Here is a 22081-nt window from a genome sequence, read left to right as displayed (position 1 = left end):
TCGGAGCTATTGTGTGGTCTCCAAGCTAGGAGAATGCGCGCGAGATGGACATTTACGTGGGATATATTCGAAGAAGAAGCTTTTGTGACGTGGGTGCTGTTTAAGCAGCAGACGCCAAATGTATTCACACCGTCTAATCAGGTGTAAGATGTGAGATCAAGGTTGTCCGTCCACCCGTCAAGGTAGTTGAGAACTACCGGGTCATATCCATAAACCAAAAGCTCAACACCCTAGAGTGGCGGCAAATCCTCTATCGAAGATAGTAACAGTGACCATTTCTACGATTGGTCTCATATCGGTGCGATTCGTAGAAATACCTTCCGCATTCATCCTAACTCTTTCGGTGAAGTGATTGGCGTCGCATTCAATGCGGAGCAAAAATCCCGTGCCACGAGTGCCGGTTAAAGTGAAATGGGGGATCTTTAGGTACGGCAGAGGCGGTGTCCTCGGAAAAAGAGTGACTCTTGGCTGCTCAGCAGCACCGTGGTTATACAGATGTTACATCGATAGTCTCAAGCTTTGTAATTTGTGTGTTCCTCTGTTGAGGGGTCGAAGGGTCGCGTCTAGTGCTGGGGCGACCAAAAAAACCACTCACTACGAATGCCGAGACTTGGTAGGCACAGGGCAGAAAAGAACAGTTTGATTTGTTCCTTGTGTGTCAAGGCCAAAGGAGCCCAAATCTAATAGAAGCAGCTCTCTTCAAGAGATGTGAAGCACATAGCCTGGTGTTGTTGGATGCCAGCAATGTCCCGAGCTTTGTGAAGCCGTGTGAAATCCTAATAGAATCAAGAGCATCTTGCAATGATGTACGACGCGCGGGGTCAAAAATATAGGGAGAAATTGATGATGCCGAATACAAATGATTGCGATGGAGATACCGGTCAATGCGTCGAGATTTTCATCCTTCCTGTGGTGTATTTTGATGCTTTTTTGTGGTGCGCACTTTGGTCATAGAAATGAGTTCAAAAGTTTATTTAATACCAAATGTGGTGTGAATGGAAGGCCACGACCCATGAAGTGTGAAGGTACACACTGAGTACAGCGCGCGTTACTCCTACAGATGTATTGAAGCTACCTATTCAAGTAAAAAGGAAGCCCTTTAGCGGAAGCATTAAGCTGCAGTATGTTCCATGACTGTTTGATGTAAGCATCAATGCTCGCCTTGAGATAGTCTTGTAAGGCAAATAGGCGGTGAGTCGCGGTCTATAAACAAGTCGGGAAGTAGAGATCATATACTGCAATATATACTAAGTGCATATTTTGTGATACGGACAAGTAAAGCTGTGAGCTGAGATCTCAAAGAGTTCGTTTTAGTGGGACATATCAGAACGACTTTATGCAGCGTACTCCAGAGCTTATTCTGTGGGGTCGGTTAAGAGAAGCTCAGTGCCGTGGTCTTCAAAGCAAGACCTACCATAGACCGCGGATATAAGTCACGAGTAGAATGGCACGATTCAGATGATATTATAGATGTTCAACAACTGTCACGTACAGAACTGCTGGTTTAGAACCATCGTATGATGCACATACTGTGCGGAGGGTTGAATCTACATTGCTGTGTGAAAAATAGCTTGTTAAATCGTGATTAAAGCGACTGGGTTAGTCGTAGAGGATGGAATTCTGCCCTCACTACCCGAGCAAATGGCCATTCGAGCTTAAACGAGATGTATTTAAGACAACCGTATTTGCTCTCGAACAGAGACGGTGGATGACGTCCCTCTCTTAAATAGCGCGCGTGAGCTCTCTCGGACATCGGCTCTAATGTTAGTCGTGAAGGCGGTATAATATTTTTATGATTTCTGAGCTACACGATCAGATTGATTGGCTTTGCTACTTCCATGCGGAGCCGATCGTCGACCCGTGGGCCAGCCAGTACTTGATTAAGCAGAGGGCATACTCATACTTCGAGAAATTATTAAATCTTGATTTTCTACTTGGGCAAGATTGTCTTAACACCATTGCTACCTACGACTTGCACAAAATCTATAACATCATTTCATGCTATAAGACAGGTTGTATAGCACAAAACGCTCTGGGCAAGCGGTCGGATCCAGCCTTATTTCAATTGTGAAAGTGGCATGTAGCTTTAACAGCATGCTCTCGGAGATAAGCAGAGCTATATTAAGGATGGTAAACGTCCGCCTCGCAGACTTGGACGTTTAATGAGATGTTTGTTACGCAGCAGCTGACTTGCAGAGCCGTCGGGCGGGTGAAGCGAAGCGCATTTTTTACTCAATGCGCGATTTGAGTAATATACTTTTCGATACTTTCGATAGCACCGGATGCCTGAGGACACTCTTTAAGGAGAAAACAAACTGCTTGTCCCGGCACATGAGGTACTTCTGAGGATGGTCACTTGCAGATTAAGAAAGCGCTTGCGGAGCGTGTTCTGATTTCTCATTTTCGATGAGTGATAATGGAAGGCTTGCGCTCATTAGTGGGTAAGAGCTCGACCGGGCTCAGCATTCGCAACTTTGACGAATCACATTCAAAATTTAGTTAAAATTATGCTTTGAAAATCGCAGCGATTCTTGCGTCTGGCTGAGCCAGATTCACTTGATATTGTACTTCTCAAAGCTGAGCATTTTTAATATAAGTCAATCCTGAAGTAAAAAAGCAAGACGTATTCAGCTACTTGAGCGAATTTCGATATGCACACGGACTCGTTAATTCTCCGAGTGGGGTGCTTATCAAAATTGATGCAGCTTTCTATTACGAAAACTTCTCTCTATAGCATTTGATTTCAATCTGACGACTTAGTCTAAACAAGGCTGTAGCCTCTGCGATGATGAAGAATGAATTTTCACATACCTTACGCCGGGTCAACAAGGCACGCGGAAAAATCTCATATATCTGGCTGGTCCAGAGGACAGAGTACGATTGGTAGCCCAATGTCCAGAAGCGGTTATAGTGCGCGTGGAGGTGCTCTCTAGCATAGTGAGACACATCCAAGACCGTTATATCGATTGAAGTATCACCGGGGTGACGTGTTATTGCAGCTGCTGATAACGTAGCGATGTTCGATAGAGCGAGACTAGTTCTAATAGGCGTCGAGTATTTTATGGGGTAGGCAGCAAAAATTCTCTACCTCTGGATATGAGCGGTTGAAATGGCTGTAGAATCGACCCTGCACTACATCAGCGCAGGGCCGAGCCTGCAGCACTTCACGCTAAGGATCTCCGACCTAGGAGGTAATTGGCACTAACGTGCGGCACCTGAGAATACGATGTAATTTCACCATGGACACGACCACGGCCGAGACTTTAGCGCTTTTTTGCGCAGTAGTCAGAAATTTCAATCAACCTAAAATTAGATAAACATAGTTTGCATGCAACGGCTTGCCAAGCAACCCTCACAAAAAAGATTTGAACTCAGAGTCCGCGCCAAGTTATGTGGTCGCCATTAAGAAGCAAAATCGAGAGCCTTTATGTCGCTAGTATTTAACTTCTGCTTCAATTAATAAGTGCTTTATCTCGAGTTGAGCCAGCCAGATACGACACTACTTGTATGTGTTATGTACTGTAATCGGTTAGCAGTTGACGTTACCCAAGCATCTCTTCCTTTGACGATCACTCCGAGTACAAATAATGATCATTAATCACAAAAGTTCCCCTAGGAACTCATGAGCTGCAGGGACAACAAGGTGATGTATGTACATCGTATTATGGATCGTACTCCGTTACATCGTTTCTTACTGAAATGGACGACTTACAAAGCGAATGATGTTGGGGTACCCCACCGCGGGACTACTTTTTGGAAAGTCGCTACAGGCTAATTTGATCCATCCGGAGCCTCCTGCCGCGCCGCGGTTGCGCCCTTTGACCTTAAATTTTGGCTAAATTGATGCTCGTAAAACGCGCTTCAATCTTTCTTCCAAAGCCTTCACCCCCAGTATAAGCGGCTGGAATAGCAGCGGTTAATTAAACTATAAGTAGTCAACTGATTATTTCAATCGCTGTTAAAGAGTATATGGCGAACGTTGCATGAACGTGACATGAATGCTGCATGAAGACGGCGCCATCTTACCGCTCCTTAAGCAATTTTTAATCAAAAAAATAAGTTGGTCTATATAATCATCTTAATTCGTGACTTTGCGAAGTACAAAACGCGACGTCGACGTCGAGGCAGACACTCGCTGTCATCTACAGCTCCTACTGCTACCGCTCTCCCCATACCCATGAGCTTGCTGGTACATCTATCGGCCAAGTCTAAAATTTGGAAGAATGCTGGGTCTCACTCGTTAGTAGGAAGTGCGTTGTGCTGTACGACCATGTATTGACCCTGGTAAAAAACTGAGGGTATGTCACGCTTAAGCGTTGACGTCGCTAAGGCAATCTTGCCGGAGTGGAAATTCAAACTCCAAAAAACTCTCAAAAAAAGGATATCTTCCTTTAATCAGGTAATAGTTGTTACCCTGCTGAATCTACCGACTCACAAACAGCACATTATTTCACCATGCTTATCTCATCAATAGTAAGACGGGTTGACGTCATCCTTCAGCTGGCACCGCCTAAGCATACGCGATAAACATGGCGTGACAATCTAGAACTGCTCTTGGATGAGACTACCAGCATATACAGCAATTCATCGCGCTGATTAATTTAGATCATCCACGTTCCAGGCTGCACAACGAGAACCCTGCAAGGCAACGCACTTAGTCAATCCCTGAAATTCCCAGAACGCGTAGATTGCTTTCGAAAGCGAGCTAAGCGGTGTTGAGGAGAAACTGATCAGGCCATACTGCATGCATCATATTAACGATAAATGTTTCTCGATCTTATATTTTTACATGCGTCAGCTCCAAGTATAATTTTTTTAAAGTTGTTGGTTATTTATGAGGCACATGAACCATGTACAAGTTGCCTTGATCTAGCAAGATCTCAAGTTCCAGCGCAGCATTACTAGATGAGTGCTTAAAGCTTATAAAAGGAGCTCTTAACTCAAGGTCGCTAGCTGAGGTATAAATAACACATCATTTACATCTCTGTCTGCAACGTCGAGGAAGTGATATTTTAAATATACCAGAAAGCAATGTGAAGACAACGTTTATTGATCGATCTAGTAATTACATTTTTAGCAACGAAAAGTCGTACTCGTTTAAAGAAAAATTGATTCCAGGAACTTATATTAGTCATTTTACCAAATTGATGCCTGATTGATTGCCTACTCTAAAAATTTAGCAAGTGCCAAATTCTAGGAGATCAAACTTAATGCATTTTTGCTGAACAAGAAGCGAGAAAAATAGACTATATCAAGCTAGTCTATATTCCCTGTTAAACCTTGCGATTGCTGTCGTCCCCATTCCCGTGGCATTTTTGACAAAGTTTTTGAGAGATCTCCATTCTCTTCCTAGGACGGCAAGCAAGAGTAAGAAGCAAGAAACATCAATGATCAGCTACGCCACGCTCGACACTGTTCCAGATGTAGCACATGATAGATTACAAATTCCAATCAAGCTGATTCGATTTTAAGTCACCTTTGGTCTATTCTATATCGTGCAGATTTCGCGGAAGGTTGCTGGCGAGAAGCTTAAGAAAAAGGCGGATCTGATCAGGATATTCCAGTCACCAATCAAGCCGGACCCATCAGCAGTGAGTAGGCAGTAGACCAGACCCTTAAAGTCGGTCAAAAGTGACCTAGCAGCTGATCAGATAGTGGCCATCTTGAATTCCATCTCTACAACTACTGAATATGGAGTAGAGGCCGATATCGTCAATGTTATTATTGGCGATATGCTACGGGCCCGGAAGACATCCAGGGCGTCAGTCACTTAGACGCAGTGCGAATTTTGAAGTTGGAAAACAACTATGGTATCGATGTCATGAAGATCGCAAGTTTGGTACTTTACCGCTTTCAAAATCAAGCCTATCGTGGTTGGTATGAGCTTCAACCATACTGCGCTTATCTTGGAGTCAACCAAGGAGGAGAGAAGCTGTGCTGACCTGGCGACCTGAATGAGTTTGAAGTGGCCACCTCCGCGCGTGTATAGTGTGCTATTAGCTTCCGGGTTCTTGCAAGCGTATTTCGACTACAATTGGCGTTTACCCTAGCACTGGATGATAGTACAAGCCTGGTTAAATACAAGTCTAGCTCAGTTCAACCTGATCTCCAAAATACGTCCTGCTGGAAGGAGGCGCTGATTTGGTATGTCATTCGCCGGAACTCTCAACATCATGGTGCTGTTCAAATGTCGTCGAATCGACCAAAATTCACTTGAGTCTGGTGACTGCATCAACTGAAAGTGAAGCTGGAGGAGGTGTAGACGACAGCGCTATAATGATGATACTTCTCATCATCTTTAACATATCTGAATCTCGAAGGTAGTACAGTCCATTCGTATGAAGGATCATGCCACTTTTGTTTTGACTTTGGGGATTCAAACTGACCGTGGCAAATTCGAATTTCCGTGATGCTTCAACCAGATCGGCGAATATTTGTGTCTTGACTGGCACACCATACAATTCCAAGTACATGATCGCAGGTGAGAATAATAGTTCGCCATCAGAAGAATCTTTGCCGCCATCTCATGAGTCAGCGGCATTTTCAAATTGGATGCTTGTAGCAATGATTGAAGGTGCTGCTCTATTGCTAGTAGTAATTGGTGGAGCAGTGGGGTATCTTGTTTTTGACATCGTCGGCTCAATAGCCGATTTAAAAATTATGCGTCGTAGAGTCGGGCGGACTTTCGATCCGGGCCAGAAGCGCGCACAACGACACTTCGGAGTTCAGATCGTACATTTTTTTAGTGACGTTAATAACTGGAAACGTGGCATCCTGAATATGACGATACGTTTAATAAACGTAGAGGCATGAGCAACACGTTGGCGTCGTCAACTCAGTCAGAAGAACCACTTTCTTTGGCAAATGTTGACAACGACATTCGTAATGATTAAGACGTACGTTACTTTCGATTGTTACCTGAAAAATAATTCGTGGCAATTTAATTGCCAAAGGTGGTCATGATCATGAAACACAGACATAATGTATTATACATGCTTCTCAGGACCTACAATACAATAGCTGCTATATCATTGTCATTCAATGGCTTTGCAGTATAAATAGATTGATTTTGCTTACAATATCCTATTTCACTTTTTGCAAGTTTTCACCAGAATGGACACCATCCAATATAACATTGACAAAGATTTTCATGTGAACTGGCTTGCGAAATGAGTCGCTGCACTTGTGCACTCACGTCTAGTGGATCACCGCCATCGCCCTCAAAGTCGCGGCCCGACAATTTTGCTTGCACACGTCGAATGACGGCCACTGCTTTTTCATTTAACGCCACGCGAGGTGCCGCTATACCTTCAGGTCCCAGTGCATTCAATAGTTCGCGTTCACGGACGCTGCGGTTTGCGTGCAAGTCGTTGCTTGTCGATGGAGGAAGTCCATCTGAAGATGGCGGAATGTGGGCAGCTGCTGTGACCGACACGAATGAGGTCGATGTGGCTGGATCCATTCGTGGTAAAGGCGTGTTCAATGCTACAGGAGGACACTCACCTGGCGCGAATGGAACATTCCCTGATCGTTGCTGCTGCCCACGAGACTGAATTTGGAGCTGCGACTGCGTGACAGAAAAACTGCGGCTTAAACTTGAATGACCTACACTGGAGACACTGGCGGCCAGAGACGACATTTCGGCGTGCAAGTTTGTAGTCGCTAAGTCGATTTTTTCAACAATTGTGGAATCTTCGTTTTCATCGATTGGATTGTTACGATGACGATTCACTGCTGGAGCTCGAGGTGGAAGCTTGCGCATTGGAAGTGGAATGGATTTGCTTACGCTCATCGGACGCGACAATAATGATGAGGGGAGCTGAGGGTCTTCTGTATCATTTGTTTCCACTCGATCCTGAGTCGCGGTATTGGCACTGACTTGACGCGGCAATGATTGTTTTTGTTGTGCTTGTTCAGATGTTTGATCTTGGGAATGAGTAGCTGTAGAATCTTGATCATCAACATTCTTGTCTGATTCAGAATTTTCTGAGAGTTTTTCACCACCTTGCTTGTCGTCACCTTCTTGGTCGCCACTTAACTTATTGCTGGCCGATCGAGTACCGCCCCGATCTTTAAGTGGTGGGGCTGTTGAATCCAGTCGTGAATCTGGAATCGAAATACTTTCGCTACGACGATGTGATGTCTCGTCTTCGCCGATTGAGGACTCGGAGGGTTCACGAGAACACATTTCTGATTCATGACTAGAATACTCGGATGGACCTTGTGAGGACGTTTCTAAGGGCTCGTAGTCGCTCTCGCTATTCATACTCATGGCACTGGAAGCAACCGATGATGCTACAAAACTCGATGCAACGGAGCTGCCCGCATGACTTGAAGGCTGCATATTTGCAGCTGAAAGAAGACGCCAGTTGATCAATGGATCATGCACAAAAGCTTCCAGCATCGCCATTAGACTATGGCGATTCTCACGCAACACTGTCATGACACTCTCGCACGAAAAGCGGAAGTTTCCTTCGATTCCACTCACTTCCATCGCATTCGTCAGCATTCGCGTAAGTCGAAAAGGAATTTTTTCGGGGTATTTCTCACGATCCATAGCTACTTCAAAGCAATCGCCAAAGTCGATGTGAACGATCGTTCCGGTGAAACGATGCAGCATCAAATTGCTCGGATGACGGTCGCCCAGCCCAAGAATGTAACCAACCATCGACATCACGGCAAGAGACCGCGTGTAATTCGTGCGTCGGTCGAGCCAAATCTCCGAGTTTTCTGACTTAAGCCAAAGTACCTTGTACAAGTCTTGACCAGCCGTGTTTTCCAGCGCATATTGAAATACTTCGACCTTTTCTAGCAGAGTCAAAGCATCATAGTCGGGAGCCATTTGCAGCATCAAACGATGTTCGATATTAAGAAGAATCTTGCGGGCCTCGCGGTAATCACGAATGAGTTGATGAAGAGTATCACAGTGTGGCACCCAACCAACAATACCGGCATTGTCCGACAAGGGAATGACGGGGTAGCGATGTATCTTTAAGTCTTTTTTTGATGTGTTGCTATCATTTATCAACAATGCATTTACAAGACCAAAGAGCTGCGTCACGCGCTCATCTTGACGTAAATCTTCGTGGCCTTTAAGCAGAAACATGTATTCGAGTCCATTTGAACCAACGATTGTGATACGGCGAGGTCGCTGCTTACTCGTGATGACAGCCACAGTAGGCAAAAAACTTCCTATCTTAACAACGGGATGGCCAGCTCGGTATGTACCTGGAACAGCAAGGTGCAGGTTTCTCGCGGTCAGCAAGTTAGGAGATACGACTTGTAGCTCAAGTGTAGTAATCTGTGGTAATTGCTTGTTGATACGGCGGAATACATGGTAGTATAGATCCCATGCACGATTGAGATCGGACTCATTGCGTCGATTTCGCAAGAACCTTTGCAACCACTCATTTGCTTCACGCAAATCACGACCAAATGCTCCATGAAAACTCACCTCTCGAAGCGTCTCTGGACCACGCTCCATCATCATATGCAGTGGTCGCAATACTTGCGCCATGCCGTCGACATTATGTTCTCCAAAGTACAAACGTGACGCTTCTTCTAGTCCTTCATGCCACATCTCGTGCCACAAAATAGCCACACGTATAAGCTCGCGACTCACGAGCAATGCTTCGTCCACAAGTTCCACGTAGTTAGTACGCATTGTACTCATGACCGCTTCCGCAGCTTGCTGCCGTTCACATACCGACGACTTGAGCGCTACAGAAAGAGGATAGATCAGAGCATGCGGGTGTTGCTTTCCCACAGCCACAAGTAAACGGTGAAGCTGCTTTTGAATCCGCGGATAAGGCATGTGGATACGCGCAATGAGCTGTGGAATTACAATAAGCCACGTCTCGATACTTACAGACCGAAATCCTTTTTCCAGAGCAGCATGCACATCCATGCGGTGACCGTGCGCAAACCAAAGTGTAAGAACCCGCAAGATATCTTGTTGTACGTTAGCAGCCCAGCGACTACGACCCAGCGCAATGGACCGGAAAAATCCTTCAATCGCTGGCGCGATGAATGGGGCTACCGAAGAAGACGCCGCAACGGCTGACGCAGTCGTGTTCGCCGAGAAATACTGGCTGTGCGTTGAATGTTCGACAACTTGAAAGTTCATTAGGGCCCAGGCATGCCACGCCTTATAGCTACGCGGCTCCAGCTCAGTGCACAGCCGCAATGAGGACAGAACACTTTCAACTGGCACTTCTTTAATCTGCTGATCGTGCACTGCAAGCTGCCATTCGGCCATCTTTAAGTGACACTTCACGAGCAGCTCCTCTTCTTCGCTCTTGATAGGCATCGTAGCCGGAGTAGAAGACTGCAAGCCATTCATTCCACCAGAAGGCTGGGGCCGATGCCGCGCTGCTGATGAAATCCGAACCACTAAGCGATGTAAGTCGGCTAGTGCTTCTTGCTTTTGTCCAGCAGCCCAAAGATGTTTCAAATAAGCAAATCCAACCCGATGTCGATCGTTTTCACCGATCCCAAATGTGGTGGATCCGGAACTTGTGGGCGCCATACTAAGCATTTCTGAAATACCCGTTCCTTTAGATCCTGCACCATTGTATACGTGCAATGCATTAGTAAAAACCTTAAGTGACAGAGGCAAGTTTCCGGACTGGCGACAAAGGCTAGCAAACTGCAGGTAAGTGTCAATGTCTTCGTGCGGTGCTAAGATCAAGGCACGGACCACCAAAACCTGCTGCCACACATCAACCACGCGTTTGCAACCGGATAGACGGTCACGCCACATCTGCATCAAGTGGCGCTTATACCGCGCAGCTTCTTCCGCCTTTGAAATCTGAGCACGTAGCTTTTTGTATGTAACAATCTCTTCAAGCTCACTGAGTTGCTGTAGAGTCACTATGCTGCGGTAGGCACGGCTGTAAGACTCGCCTACCAGCGCACCCAGTTTTGTATCCAGCGTCTTTCGTGTTTTATCGATTAGCATCGCCGCTTGATCGAATTTGTTATGGTGGACGGCTAAGACAGACTCATACAGCGACAACTCCGTAACATCTTCATCTGCACCAAAGATTCCGTGACTGTGCATGTGTCCGTATCCATAGCCATGACTATTGTCATTCGCGGCTCGTGATATTACTGTACTGTTGAAGTTGCTTTTGTCATATTGTGCGGAACACTCGGTCACGTACTGTGCCATGCTATCCCACTGCGACAAACACCAACTAGCCCGTGCACCAAGCATTGCCACTGTTCGAAGCGCGGCAACGTCATCACTACGATCTTCTTTGAGCTGGTAAGTGGAGGAACCCGGAGAAATTCCGGTCGAGGCCAAAGAAGAGTGGGTACTATTACGAGGATGGGTGGCGCTGCCTCGACCAGAAACAACACCAGATCCACTGGGTGGTCCCCGACTAGCAGACAATAGCCGGCTGCGAGGCGGCTGGACATTGGTTTGGTTTGAAAAACGCTCAGGCGAGCGCAATGCAGCCCAAACTTGAGAAGCTAGCGCACCCAATTCTTCCCACTTTCCCAATGCCTCTAAGCACCGCATTTTTCCAATGCAAACTTCAATGTCGAGTTCTTGATTGTCGCCTGCCTCCTGCTGCGCATACTGCAGTCGTCGGTCGTACAGCGCAAGTGCAGCGCGCCAATCATGAAGCTTCTCAAACCAAGTTTCTTTTACTTGGATGACCCGACTGTGGTGTGTTTGCGCGTATTTTAAAATACCAACAGCAGCCTCTGGTTGACCTAGCTGATTGTTGATGGAGATGAGCGCCTCTATGCACGTGCTAGGAGACGTGTGGAATTCCAACTCTTTATAATGCAAAGCCTTTGCATAAGCATGACATTTTTGTGCTAACTCTCCCAGCTCTCGAATATCAATAGGTAATGCCTCGACATCGTGCTCCATAAATTCCGCAAGATTAAGAAGCGTCTGCAATATCTCGGCTGGTATCGTGTCGCTCTGAAATGCCGTCTCCAAAGCTCTCACCAAATAGTCCTGATACTGTTCATACAGTTCATTCCAGCAAGAAACAAAGGCCGGATTAAAAAGGGCACGAGCCAGCGGGTTGTAGGCTTGAGCTAATGCACAGCACGAACGTAGCGCGGCACTGGGAGATTCACGAAGCAGTTCAATTGAGAAACGCCGCATCCACTCGAGCCAATCATCTTTTGTGCTGCGCTGAGATGCTTCCCAAGCTCGTCGCAAATTTTGTTGATTGACGTGTAGTCGAGCATTGGTAGGCGGGGTGGCCGCTGAAGGCATCGCCGCTGCTGTTTGCGCTTGCAACACCGTAAAAAACTTCCGTAGCGAAGGCGTCATAAAGGCTGGATCATTGAGAAATGTCCGTGACACGCGTTTGCCGAGGCGCAAGCTCTCCAATGCTTGTGCAATCCGTTGTACCATCAGGTGAGTTGACGAAGAAGAATTACCGTTTTCAGTATCAATAGCCGCTGTAGTGAGGTTGCCACGGTGCGAGAACGGCAGAGACGCAATGATCTGCTGCAATAATGGTTCAAAATTCAATACTTCCGCTTGTAGCTGAAAGACCAAAGCTCCGAGGGCATAGAGCATTACCTCGGAGAATCGTGTTGCTTCTGATTTAGAAGTAGCAATCCGCGCCACCCCTGCACCCATAGATCCGTTTCCAGATGATCCGGATCCATTTGTACCACTACTTGTAGGAATGGCAGTAGTGCTGCCTGAGCGACTAAAGAAAAACGCTCCTTTTGCAGATACCTGTGACGCTACTCGGGCAAGAGGCTGGAGCAATCTTGGACCAGCATATTGCTCAAACTTGGCAACCACACATATACGAGCGAGTGCGTAGACAGTTGTGATTTTTACTTCTAGCGGGGTGTCAAAACTCTCCATAAGATGCACAAGAGCAGGCACAACAAGATACACGTAATCTTCTACTGCATCGCCGAATACTATTAACGACTGAACCACTTGCGTCTGAAACGCCGCCAATACGACAGACGCGCCGTCTGCTCCACCTTTTTGAATAATATCATATGTATTGACCACGTGCTCACTTTTTCCACCTGATGCGCTATCATTGCATTGTCCATGATGCTCCCCACCTTCTCCAATGACATTCACATCGTCTCCGGAGCCTTTTGTAGTCGTTGTTGTACCACTTACACTAGCACTAGCACCTGATAGATCACCGTCTGCAGTGCCAACACCCACTCCAGAATGCGGTTGAAGAACTTCAAGAAGTTTTGGTAATAACTTGGGAAAGTATTGCGTTCGAAATTCATGCGGTACCGCCTGTGCAATCTTCTCTACAAGGCGCACAATTTGTGGTAAATGTGAGCCCCAAAACCGCAAGGCCAGCACCATAATGGGCGGAAAGAATGGCTTCATGTGCGCATGGACAATCGATATTAGCGCTGTAAGCTGCAGAAATAACGACTCGCGCAGTCGAGGCTCCCCATGCGAAAGAACTCGAAGGAACGGTGGCAAAATGTACTTGAGAAACGGTATGCATTGTGTGCTTAGACTTTTGAAGATAAACATGATGGCCTGGATAACGCCATGATGATGAGCATTCAGAGACGGCTCGCATAATATTCGCAACAGGGCATGTATCGCTACCGTTGGGAAGTATGCTTCGGATGTTGGCGACAACTCAGTGGGGTCAAGTTCGAACTTGCTATCCATTAGTGAGCTTTCAAAGTCAAATGAATCTTCATCTAAGCTCGTGTCAGTGGCACCAACTTGCCGTTTTTTACGAGAAGACGACGACAATGATGACAAATTTCCTGCAGCAACATCAGCGACACCGCTGACCGATTGAGATGGGTGCGAATCGACACTGAGAGTTCCAGCGGCTGTAGTGGCATCGAGTTTCCTCGTTCCGATTGGCGCAGCCGTGAACAGCTGGAGTTCAATCTGCTGCTTTTCATCTAGGGCGTCGCTTGTCGCTTTGCGGTCAAAACTTGCAAGATTGATCGAGACGCCTAATGCCTTTAAGTCAATGTTAAGCGTTGGATACTGAGATGGCACTGTACCTGGCATCGGTGTTGAAACGCTAATCGAAGTGCCGTCGATGTCCCTCTCTATGTTTTCTTGATTCGTAGATGAATCAGCAATGAAGACAACTTCGTTTGCTAGCCGCAAGGAGGCCCTTGAAATACACAGTTTGTACTTGTACGGATCCAATGCACCCAGAATGCCAACTGTTCGCATTGCCTCACGTCGAAGAGACCACGGGCTCCCTACGTTGTGGTGCAATAGACTTAAGAAGATTTCAAGTAACTTGGGTGATGCCAAATACGGACGGATGACGCAGCCTGTACTGCCTGCAAGTTGACCCAGTGTCTGTAATGCCACTTGACGCTTTTCGATCGACGAATGATCTTGGAGAGTGTGAATAATGAGTGGAAAGAGATACCGTTCGTACGCAGCAATTTGCGTCCGCGACACGAGCGCCAGTTCACCAAGCGTAATCAACACAGCTATAGTCAGTGGGGCGCTTTCGCGCACAAGCATGGGCAACAGCACTTCAAGAATACGCATGACATACGGATCCACTAGCTGTTGCGCACTACGGATCAAGTATCCCATCAAACGGGTACTGTCCTCACGCATTCGTGGATCCGATGTATGCTGTAATTCCGTGACAAGTTGTATAAGTACACGGCGTAAGGATGGCATCACGAACGCTGGATTGCGAGGTGCTAATCGTTCCAGTAATTGCATGGCATGTTCGCGGATGGTGGCATTTTCATCATTCAAGAAGAAAAATATCAATTTTAAATGTTGCTCCTGAACCAGGAGCTCATCAAAACGTGCATCCAAGGATTCTACAACACTCCTTCTTACTGCCACATCCATATCCGAAATGCCAACTTGAAGCAATTGACTGAGCACCAAATTGATAACCCGTCCGGTAGGACCCCGTTTTTTTAAGTGTCTCCATGTATCAGTCGCCTCGGGTGAAGGAAGCAGAAGCTTGCTACAAGTTATCACAGCTTGTTTACGAATGCGTGCGTCCGAATTTTTAAGATATAGTGCCACACAGTCACGCACAAAAGGCATTAGACAAAAACTTCCACTGAAATCAAAACAGCTCAGTGTGCGCAACGACAACAAAATGGTATCAATCTCATCTCCCGTCTCGCCTTTGATCACTAACGCACCAGTTCCACTCGATAAATCCTCGTTCGCGCTTGTAAATCCTCGCTTCATTGACGAAAATAGGGCTTGAACTGCTGTTTGCCTTATAGGCGGAGTATCCGTGTTAGTATCAAGGTAGGATGCATCCAATGTCAATTCAATACCATCTCCGCTAGATGAAGTGACAGTTGATGGTAAATAGACTGCTCCACTACCTAACGAGAATGGAGTACCCCGCAAAATGCCAGAGATCTCATTTAGAAGACGTTCCTGCACATACGGCAATGCGCTCGGTACACTATCAACCACCTCAGTAAGAGAATCGATTAGCTCGTCACTCAGGCCACCAATCATCATCGTCTCTAGCACCCCATCGTGAAACAAAAACGTTTCAAATCGAGGTCCCAATGCTCGCGACAGATTCGCCACACACGTGAGTGTTTGCACACAAAAGAATTTGTTTCGAGCCCGTTTACGCTTCGTTTCAATATGTGGCGCCAACGCCTCCTTAATTAATTTCAAAATCGAGGGAAGATGAGGCAACAAGGCTTCCCCAACAGCCAATGCAAGTTTTCCTATTGCTAAGAAGGCCACGCCGCGCTCAGAAGATGGCGCAGAATATTCTTGTATCCGCTTGGTTAAATGCCCCACGCAGACGTCGAGATAGTGCTGGATAAACGCTCCGGGACAAAACTCGGCCAATTGCGGCAAGAGTTTTGAAATAGCACGACTTACAAGTTTCTCTTTTGCGTCTTTGTACCGCAGAACTGTATCGCATACTTCTCGAAATCGTGGCACCATGAAGCGTCCGGTATTCGCAATGAGCTCGCCGATTACAAGTAACGACCCATGCGCGCACTCCCAAGAAATTTGAGCCTGGTGTGTAGTCGTGAGTGGAGAATTGGATTCCGTCGTATTGCTACGCAAGGCTAAGCCTTCGAACACTTGATCATAGACCTTGCAGTACCACTGCACACGATGTCGTGTCTGTCGCTTAGTAATTAACTGCAAACACGCTGCTAACGCGCTGGTTGCAGCCTCTCGGATCTCGACCTTCTGGTCGCGTATTGCGCCCCAAATACTCTGGAAAAAGGTGGTCAAATTCACATGAAATAATGTCGGAGCTGCTTGTGCCAGTTCACGCAGAACAAAACACGCTGCAAGTCGCCTTTGGCTCACAACCGCTTCATTTCGGACGATATGCGAGCCTAATTGAGTGTCTTGAAGCCACTCAAAGGCTCGCTTAGCCTCAAAATCGACAAAACTCGCCACGAGCGTACCACTGACACTGGAAGCAGCAAGCTTACCCATGGCTGACGATGCTGCCAGCAAAGCTCCTCTACTAGTTTGAGGCTGTTGTAAGAAGTATCTCAGGTAGTTGACAAAGCGGATGAATTGATCCTCATTTGATATGTCAATGAGGCGTTCAATTGCAAGCAAGGCTCCCAATTGGGCTGTTTCGTTGGATCCTCGCTGCAGCAGCAGGTACAGCTGTGGAGTTAGCTGACCCAACGCCTTTGCAAAGCGTTCAGCTGACAGCTGACGACTGAGTGATGCTACAGCTGAGTATAGCTCTGAAACTCGAGCTGTTCGCACGGAGCTGTCACTGACATCCAAACGTTGCACCAGGGAAACTAGCAGCGTTTCAACATGCTCTCGGTCCTGGAAGTGCATTTGAATTGTGCGGTCCGTATGCAACGCCTGAGGCCGAAGCATGTAAGAGAAGGTAGAGAGATCTCAACTTGCAGATCAATTGTTGGTAGCGAGGATGAGCGGAAGAATGTGGCAAGAGTGAAGGTAGAGGCCGAGAAGATTCCCCCTCGCCAGGGAGCGAGCTCGAGGAATGCGGACACCGTGATGAAAGACAAAATTAATCCTGAGCACAAAAAAATCTGACCAATCAGTGAGAGAGATTAACGGGCAACTTATGAAGGACGATTAGTGGGTGTTGATGGAGTATGCAACATTGTGGACAATGTAAACATTTAGATCTACGCCCTGTAAAGATGCGAGGATATCTACGCAATATCATGCTGAATATGCTGATTGCCTGAATTTGAATCGGTACTTCCTCTCCATATATAATAGGGCATTGTACGTAATCCAAATTGAAAATAAACAAAATGCACAACCAACGCTGATCGGAACGGGTCGTGACGATGAAACTTGCATTATGCTAGCCCTGAGCCACACGGGAAGAAAAGAACTCTGACAAGTAACCTTTCAAAAGAAGCGAAAGAAATGCTTAAGCCGACTTGCTCTTCCTAAGCTTCTCCATCAGCACCTTCTTGACGATCTTTTGTTCTTCAATCAAAAACGCACGCACGATGCGCTGACGCACGCACAGAGCGCAACGCGAGCCACCGTAGGCGCGAGACACAGTGCGTTGCGTTTTGCTAATGTTCTTGTACTGCTTCGACTGCAGGTGCTTGATACCTTTAAGCGTCTGTTTGCAGTCTCCGCACTTGGGGCCAGCTGCGCGTTTATTGCGGTATTGAGCAACAAGCTTGCCACCTAACGATAAGAAAGCATAAAATAAGTATATATGATCTCTTAAGGCGGCGCCCAGGTCGATATCTGTTATAATTACAACTGTATGACTTACCAGGAGTCTTAACAGCCCTGATGCTGTTGGACTTGGTGGCATATGAGTGCCGACGGCGGTAAGTAATGCGTACGTTCTTGACCATCGCCGATGTCTAAGCTCTAGATAATATCTCCCGTTCTGAATGAAAGACTGCACAACACACCCATTTGTTGTGCACCACCAATGCCAGTCGTTTTGTATTTGTGTAAATGACACCAATCTTATGCGTTTTAGGACTATTTATTGTTGGTAAATTACCAAATTTAAAGCAAACTAAACAAACATTACCAAAATCAGCCAAAACTTCCACGACTCAGTAGATCACATTTAAGCCATATTGTATGAAGTGCTCGAGATCAGTCTGCTTAGCTAAAAACCAACCGCACGAAGTTAAAACTTATTTATGAGCTGTAGTATGGCCTCAAAGTTGACGCTTCTACGAAAGTAATGCGGTGCATTTGGTGACGATTTTGTGTATAATACGGAACAATTTATGCTCATAATCTAACAAAAAGATATAAGAATGGGACCAGCGAGGACAAGTTGCACAATTCTCAATTCGTACACTAAAATTATATCATTTGTTAGAAATCAAAATCTCGATATGTTTGGCATGAGCACGAGTAAGGCAATTCTCAAACTCGCTAAATTTCGTAATTTGAGCTGAAAAAGATTTATACGAAGTATCATTTTTGTATATCGATACGACTACGAACGTTCTGCTATATCGTTTGGTCACGAATACCACTCGCATGGTTTATCGTGGTATTCACAGCCGAGTCTCTGGTTTTTCTCGAGATGACGTAGTTGTCAATTTTACATCAGTTAATGATATACTCTTGCTTCGGTATCATCGCATTAAAGGTCTTGGATTAGAATCCACGCTGATTGAAGAAAATTGATTTTCGATTTGCATATCGCCACCCTGGCATCTCCAAGTTGTCCATGTATCCTAATAGCTGTCAATAGCATAGTTACAGACAGTGTCCATGTGTAACAACATCCGGCCAAAGAAAGCTAACGAACTGCCTTGCCGTATTTATTGATATCTTCGAGATTCACGACGCTCGATATCCTCTATAAGCTCCAATGTTTGATCAACACAGCAACATCAAAATCTTCGGCCTCATACAATTAGATTTGTTGACAGTCCACCCAAGTGGGCGAAACTTGTGACTCTTTCCGACGGAGCAAGCGTTATGACCGGTTGAGGTGGAAGAGTTCTTGCCCTGCTCGAAAAAAGCGATATTTTGCGTTCAGTGCCCTTAACGTAAGTTTTACCGGATCGACCTGGTTGCAAAGGGATGTTGAGATTTTCTTTTTCATGGCAGTTTCATTCGTGGAGCAAACAAATGGTCAGCAGTCTGCGCAAAGAGAACGTTGGTTGAAGAAATGGGTTCAAAATGTCCTAGTACGATGCGATGGTTGTCGATGCGTTTGCGATAGCTGTGGTCACTAGATCATTTCAGAATTCGCTTTCAGAGTATCGTTCATATCAAGTAAACCCGACTGAATTGTGATCGCTGCAATTTATGGATTGTTTGTTTGCGCAATCTTAGGCTGCAGGAAACTTTATTATAATGTCCTAGCAATGGAAGAGGTCGACGTGGTGATGCAAAGTGGTCACGCTTGGAATCGCAGCAAGCTGACAACATTGTCTGTAAAGCTGGCCCGTATTCATCGAATCAGTTCATGGTTGCTAGACGAGAAGGCCTTAGTATTCAAGATGTGGTGGCTCGCCAACAAGAATATCCGGTCTTGCTGGTAGGAAACGAAGTCGATCGATTGATTGTGCGGTATACTGATGGGGGTATCCCGTAGTTCCGCATGACGTGTCCAACAAAATAAACCAATTGACACTCATACCAGCAAATTTACACAAGGTCCGTGGCAGAGACTTCATTCCATTCTTTTAAGACAAATCGTTCGGAGCAGAGTAAACTCTACGAAGCTTACAGAATGAAGCCTTTTCGGAAGCGCAAATGACGAATAGAAAGAAAGCGGATTTAACAAACAGTGGAGCATTGTAGGCAGCCAAGTTCCAGCTTACGGGCGTTCGTCGGAGTACATCCTTTATCTTTCCAAGCACAACTGTAATACTGGGAAGGAAGAAGAACGAACATGGTGACTCTTTATCCGGTCCCCCTAAAAAAACATGCAGGTAAAGCAATTTTAGCAGCTCAACATTTGAGATGATCGATTGGGTATTTCTTAGTGCCTTCAATATGCAATGCAGGCACAGTTCGTATAGGTCCATTGCCTTACGTGACCACCATTTTCCATTATTGTATTGAATTCTTGCCAGTCACGTGCGTCACGCAATATAAATCTACAACAATGACCGAAAGCGGTAGCTTATACCAGAAATATAGTTGGTAGATATACTACAACGAGGTGCTTACCGTACTATGGTGTCAGGAAATATACTCTCAAATTTCGGACTTTCAGCTAAGCCAGAAGTGCCAAGGTGAAACCCCGTGACAAAGTAGTTCGATTAGCATTCGGGAAGATTAAGGGAGTTGCAATTCTGTGCACGATAAGTGTGAGAAACTAATGAACTGGTACCCCACACTAATGATAACATGGGGCTTTATTATGGCCGTCGAAAAAGTTATATATGTAGTACAAGTTTAAGCCAGACTTAACTTTAACGAATTGAAAAAATAAGTTCATACTACTGAAGGGCTTTGTGTTAGATATTTACAGCCTCTTATAAGCGAGGTGCACGGTATTCTCTTTGCAGCTGGCAGTGCCGGTTGTAAATCCGATGGCCGAGTCTAAGCAATGCTAATATTTTGTTAAGATGGGGTAGAAGTTGACCACTTATTTGTCCTCGGGACAACAATAAAATCTTGATAGGCTTTTGCCTTCGATTGTTTCTCAAAATTATAACATTCCAAGGGCCTGAAACGGTTATCGCTCTCTTGGAAGCGTTGCCAGCTTGTTAAAGCCCGGTTATACACCTCTAGGATACCTTTACCAGACGTCTGTCGTAGCTCAACTGATTTCCACATTGCTACCGATTTTGTTTAGAACTAATCCTTTTGAGGCTCTTCCGGTGGAGTCTGGCTATCTGAAATCGAGAGGTTAAAATACCCACATTCCGGGCCTTGTGTGGCCATAAAGATAATTTATAAGTTCAAACGCGTCGTACAACACATGCAATAATCAAAATCAGCATTCAATATGCCAATTACGGATTAGTATCAGTAGGAGAACACGAGACATGTTGGAAATTTGCCTTTCTTTTATGTGGAGTCTGAGGACTCTGACAGCATGAAAAGCTGAATGGTCTTAGACCGGCTACAATCGCATTTGTAGTATGTAAAACAAAAAGCCGTAAACCAAAGACAACTGGTGATATATAAGCATCATAGCTAAGAAGTAGAAGTGCTTTTGACGCCAGTATGAGTTGTGATAGCCTCGTTGCAAACTTTGAGGATGCCCGAAATTACCAGCAACGATGTTGCTTATGTGCTTTCAGCTAGACCCAGGAAAGAGAAGCGTTAGTGAGCCGCAGATTTTCATGTTCATCTCTGAGGAAATACATGGCTTTAAATATAAGCTGGGGTCTTCCAAGATCAGCTGCTGTGGAAAGAAAAAGCGGCAGTGTGTCGAGGTATCGTTGGGTTCCATCTCGTGGAGGCTAGTCAGAGCGTCTTGGTGGCTCAGTCTTTAGTCGCAAGTGAATGGATCGAACCTTGGTAGTACTTACCGCGGACCATTCGTGTCACGATGCAATGGTACCCCTTCGCCAGCAAAACCTTGTGACGCTCTAACCGTGTGGAGCAGTGAGACTCCTCGAATGTGCGACGAACACTTGTATTAACTTTTAAACCCGGATATCCCTTGTTCATTTAGGATAAAGCTGTATTTCAGCTTGAGGAAATGCCGTTTGCAAGGGATTGCAAAAAGGCAAAAATCACTGAGCTGTTACAGTAAGTTTTGTAGGAAGTGCCGGGCGAAACATTCGCCTTAGGTTTGCCCTGCACTTTGCACAGAGCAAGCTTTGACACAAAGAATTCGGCTAGCAACACGTATAGTTTGAGTTCAATGCTTCACCCAGGAGCAAATTCGGACGCCTCTTACTTAACTAATTACTTCTTCGCTCTTACTTGGTTTCATGAATGGTATGCTGAGTGACCTTAACACCAATTTTGTCTCCTTTATTGTGTTCATAATAAATTGATATGCGTTGCACGACTTGAGGCTGACAGCCTACGTGTCTTATAGATCTCTCTGCTTCGGATTTTCATCATCCTCTCAACTGTACGCTTGTACCTCTATATTTTGAGCAATTACACAAACCAAAGTCTGACTTTGCATCATTTTGCACAAAAGTGTGATATATACGTATAATCAAGCACAGTGCGAATCCCGTCACATCC

At 45.7% G+C, this 22081-nt stretch overlaps 4 protein-coding genes across 4 annotated transcripts; 1 reads left to right on the top strand and 3 right to left on the bottom strand.

Annotated features, from left to right (window-relative positions):
- Positions 1-6471: 6471 nt before the first annotated feature.
- Positions 6472-6813, top strand: PHALS_03748 (uncharacterized protein; the record flags this gene model as incomplete). Its single annotated transcript, XM_024718022.1, has 1 exon — positions 6472-6813. One exon carries the CDS (start codon positions 6472-6474, stop codon positions 6811-6813), a length of 342 nt encoding a protein of 113 aa, XP_024583462.1.
- A 173-nt stretch (positions 6814-6986) lies between these two features.
- PHALS_03747 (Phosphatidylinositol kinase (PIK-L1)) lies at positions 6987-16822 on the bottom strand (the record flags this gene model as incomplete). Its single annotated transcript, XM_024718021.1, has 4 exons — positions 6987-7006; positions 7078-7083; positions 7159-13947; positions 13999-16822. The coding sequence occupies 4 exons, from the start codon at positions 16820-16822 to the stop codon at positions 6987-6989; spliced, it is 9639 nt and encodes a 3212-aa protein (XP_024583461.1).
- Positions 16823-17351: 529 nt separating this feature from the next.
- On the bottom strand, positions 17352-17796 carry PHALS_03746 (60s ribosomal protein l34-b; the record flags this gene model as incomplete). The annotated part of the gene is made up of 2 exons (XM_024718020.1): positions 17352-17620; positions 17712-17796. 2 exons carry the CDS (start codon positions 17794-17796, stop codon positions 17352-17354), a joined length of 354 nt encoding a protein of 117 aa, XP_024583460.1.
- A 1771-nt stretch (positions 17797-19567) lies between these two features.
- PHALS_03745 (uncharacterized protein) lies at positions 19568-19816 on the bottom strand (the record flags this gene model as incomplete). Its single annotated transcript, XM_024718019.1, has 2 exons — positions 19568-19636; positions 19709-19816. The coding sequence occupies 2 exons, from the start codon at positions 19814-19816 to the stop codon at positions 19568-19570; spliced, it is 177 nt and encodes a 58-aa protein (XP_024583459.1).
- Positions 19817-22081: the final 2265 nt, after the last annotated feature.

The sequence above is a fragment of the Plasmopara halstedii genome (genome assembly GCF_900000015.1).
Source record: "Plasmopara halstedii genome assembly, contig: Scaffold_2386, whole genome shotgun sequence".
Lineage (NCBI taxonomy): Eukaryota > Oomycota > Peronosporomycetes > Peronosporales > Peronosporaceae > Plasmopara > Plasmopara halstedii.
This window is presented reverse-complemented; position numbering and strand designations above follow the sequence as displayed.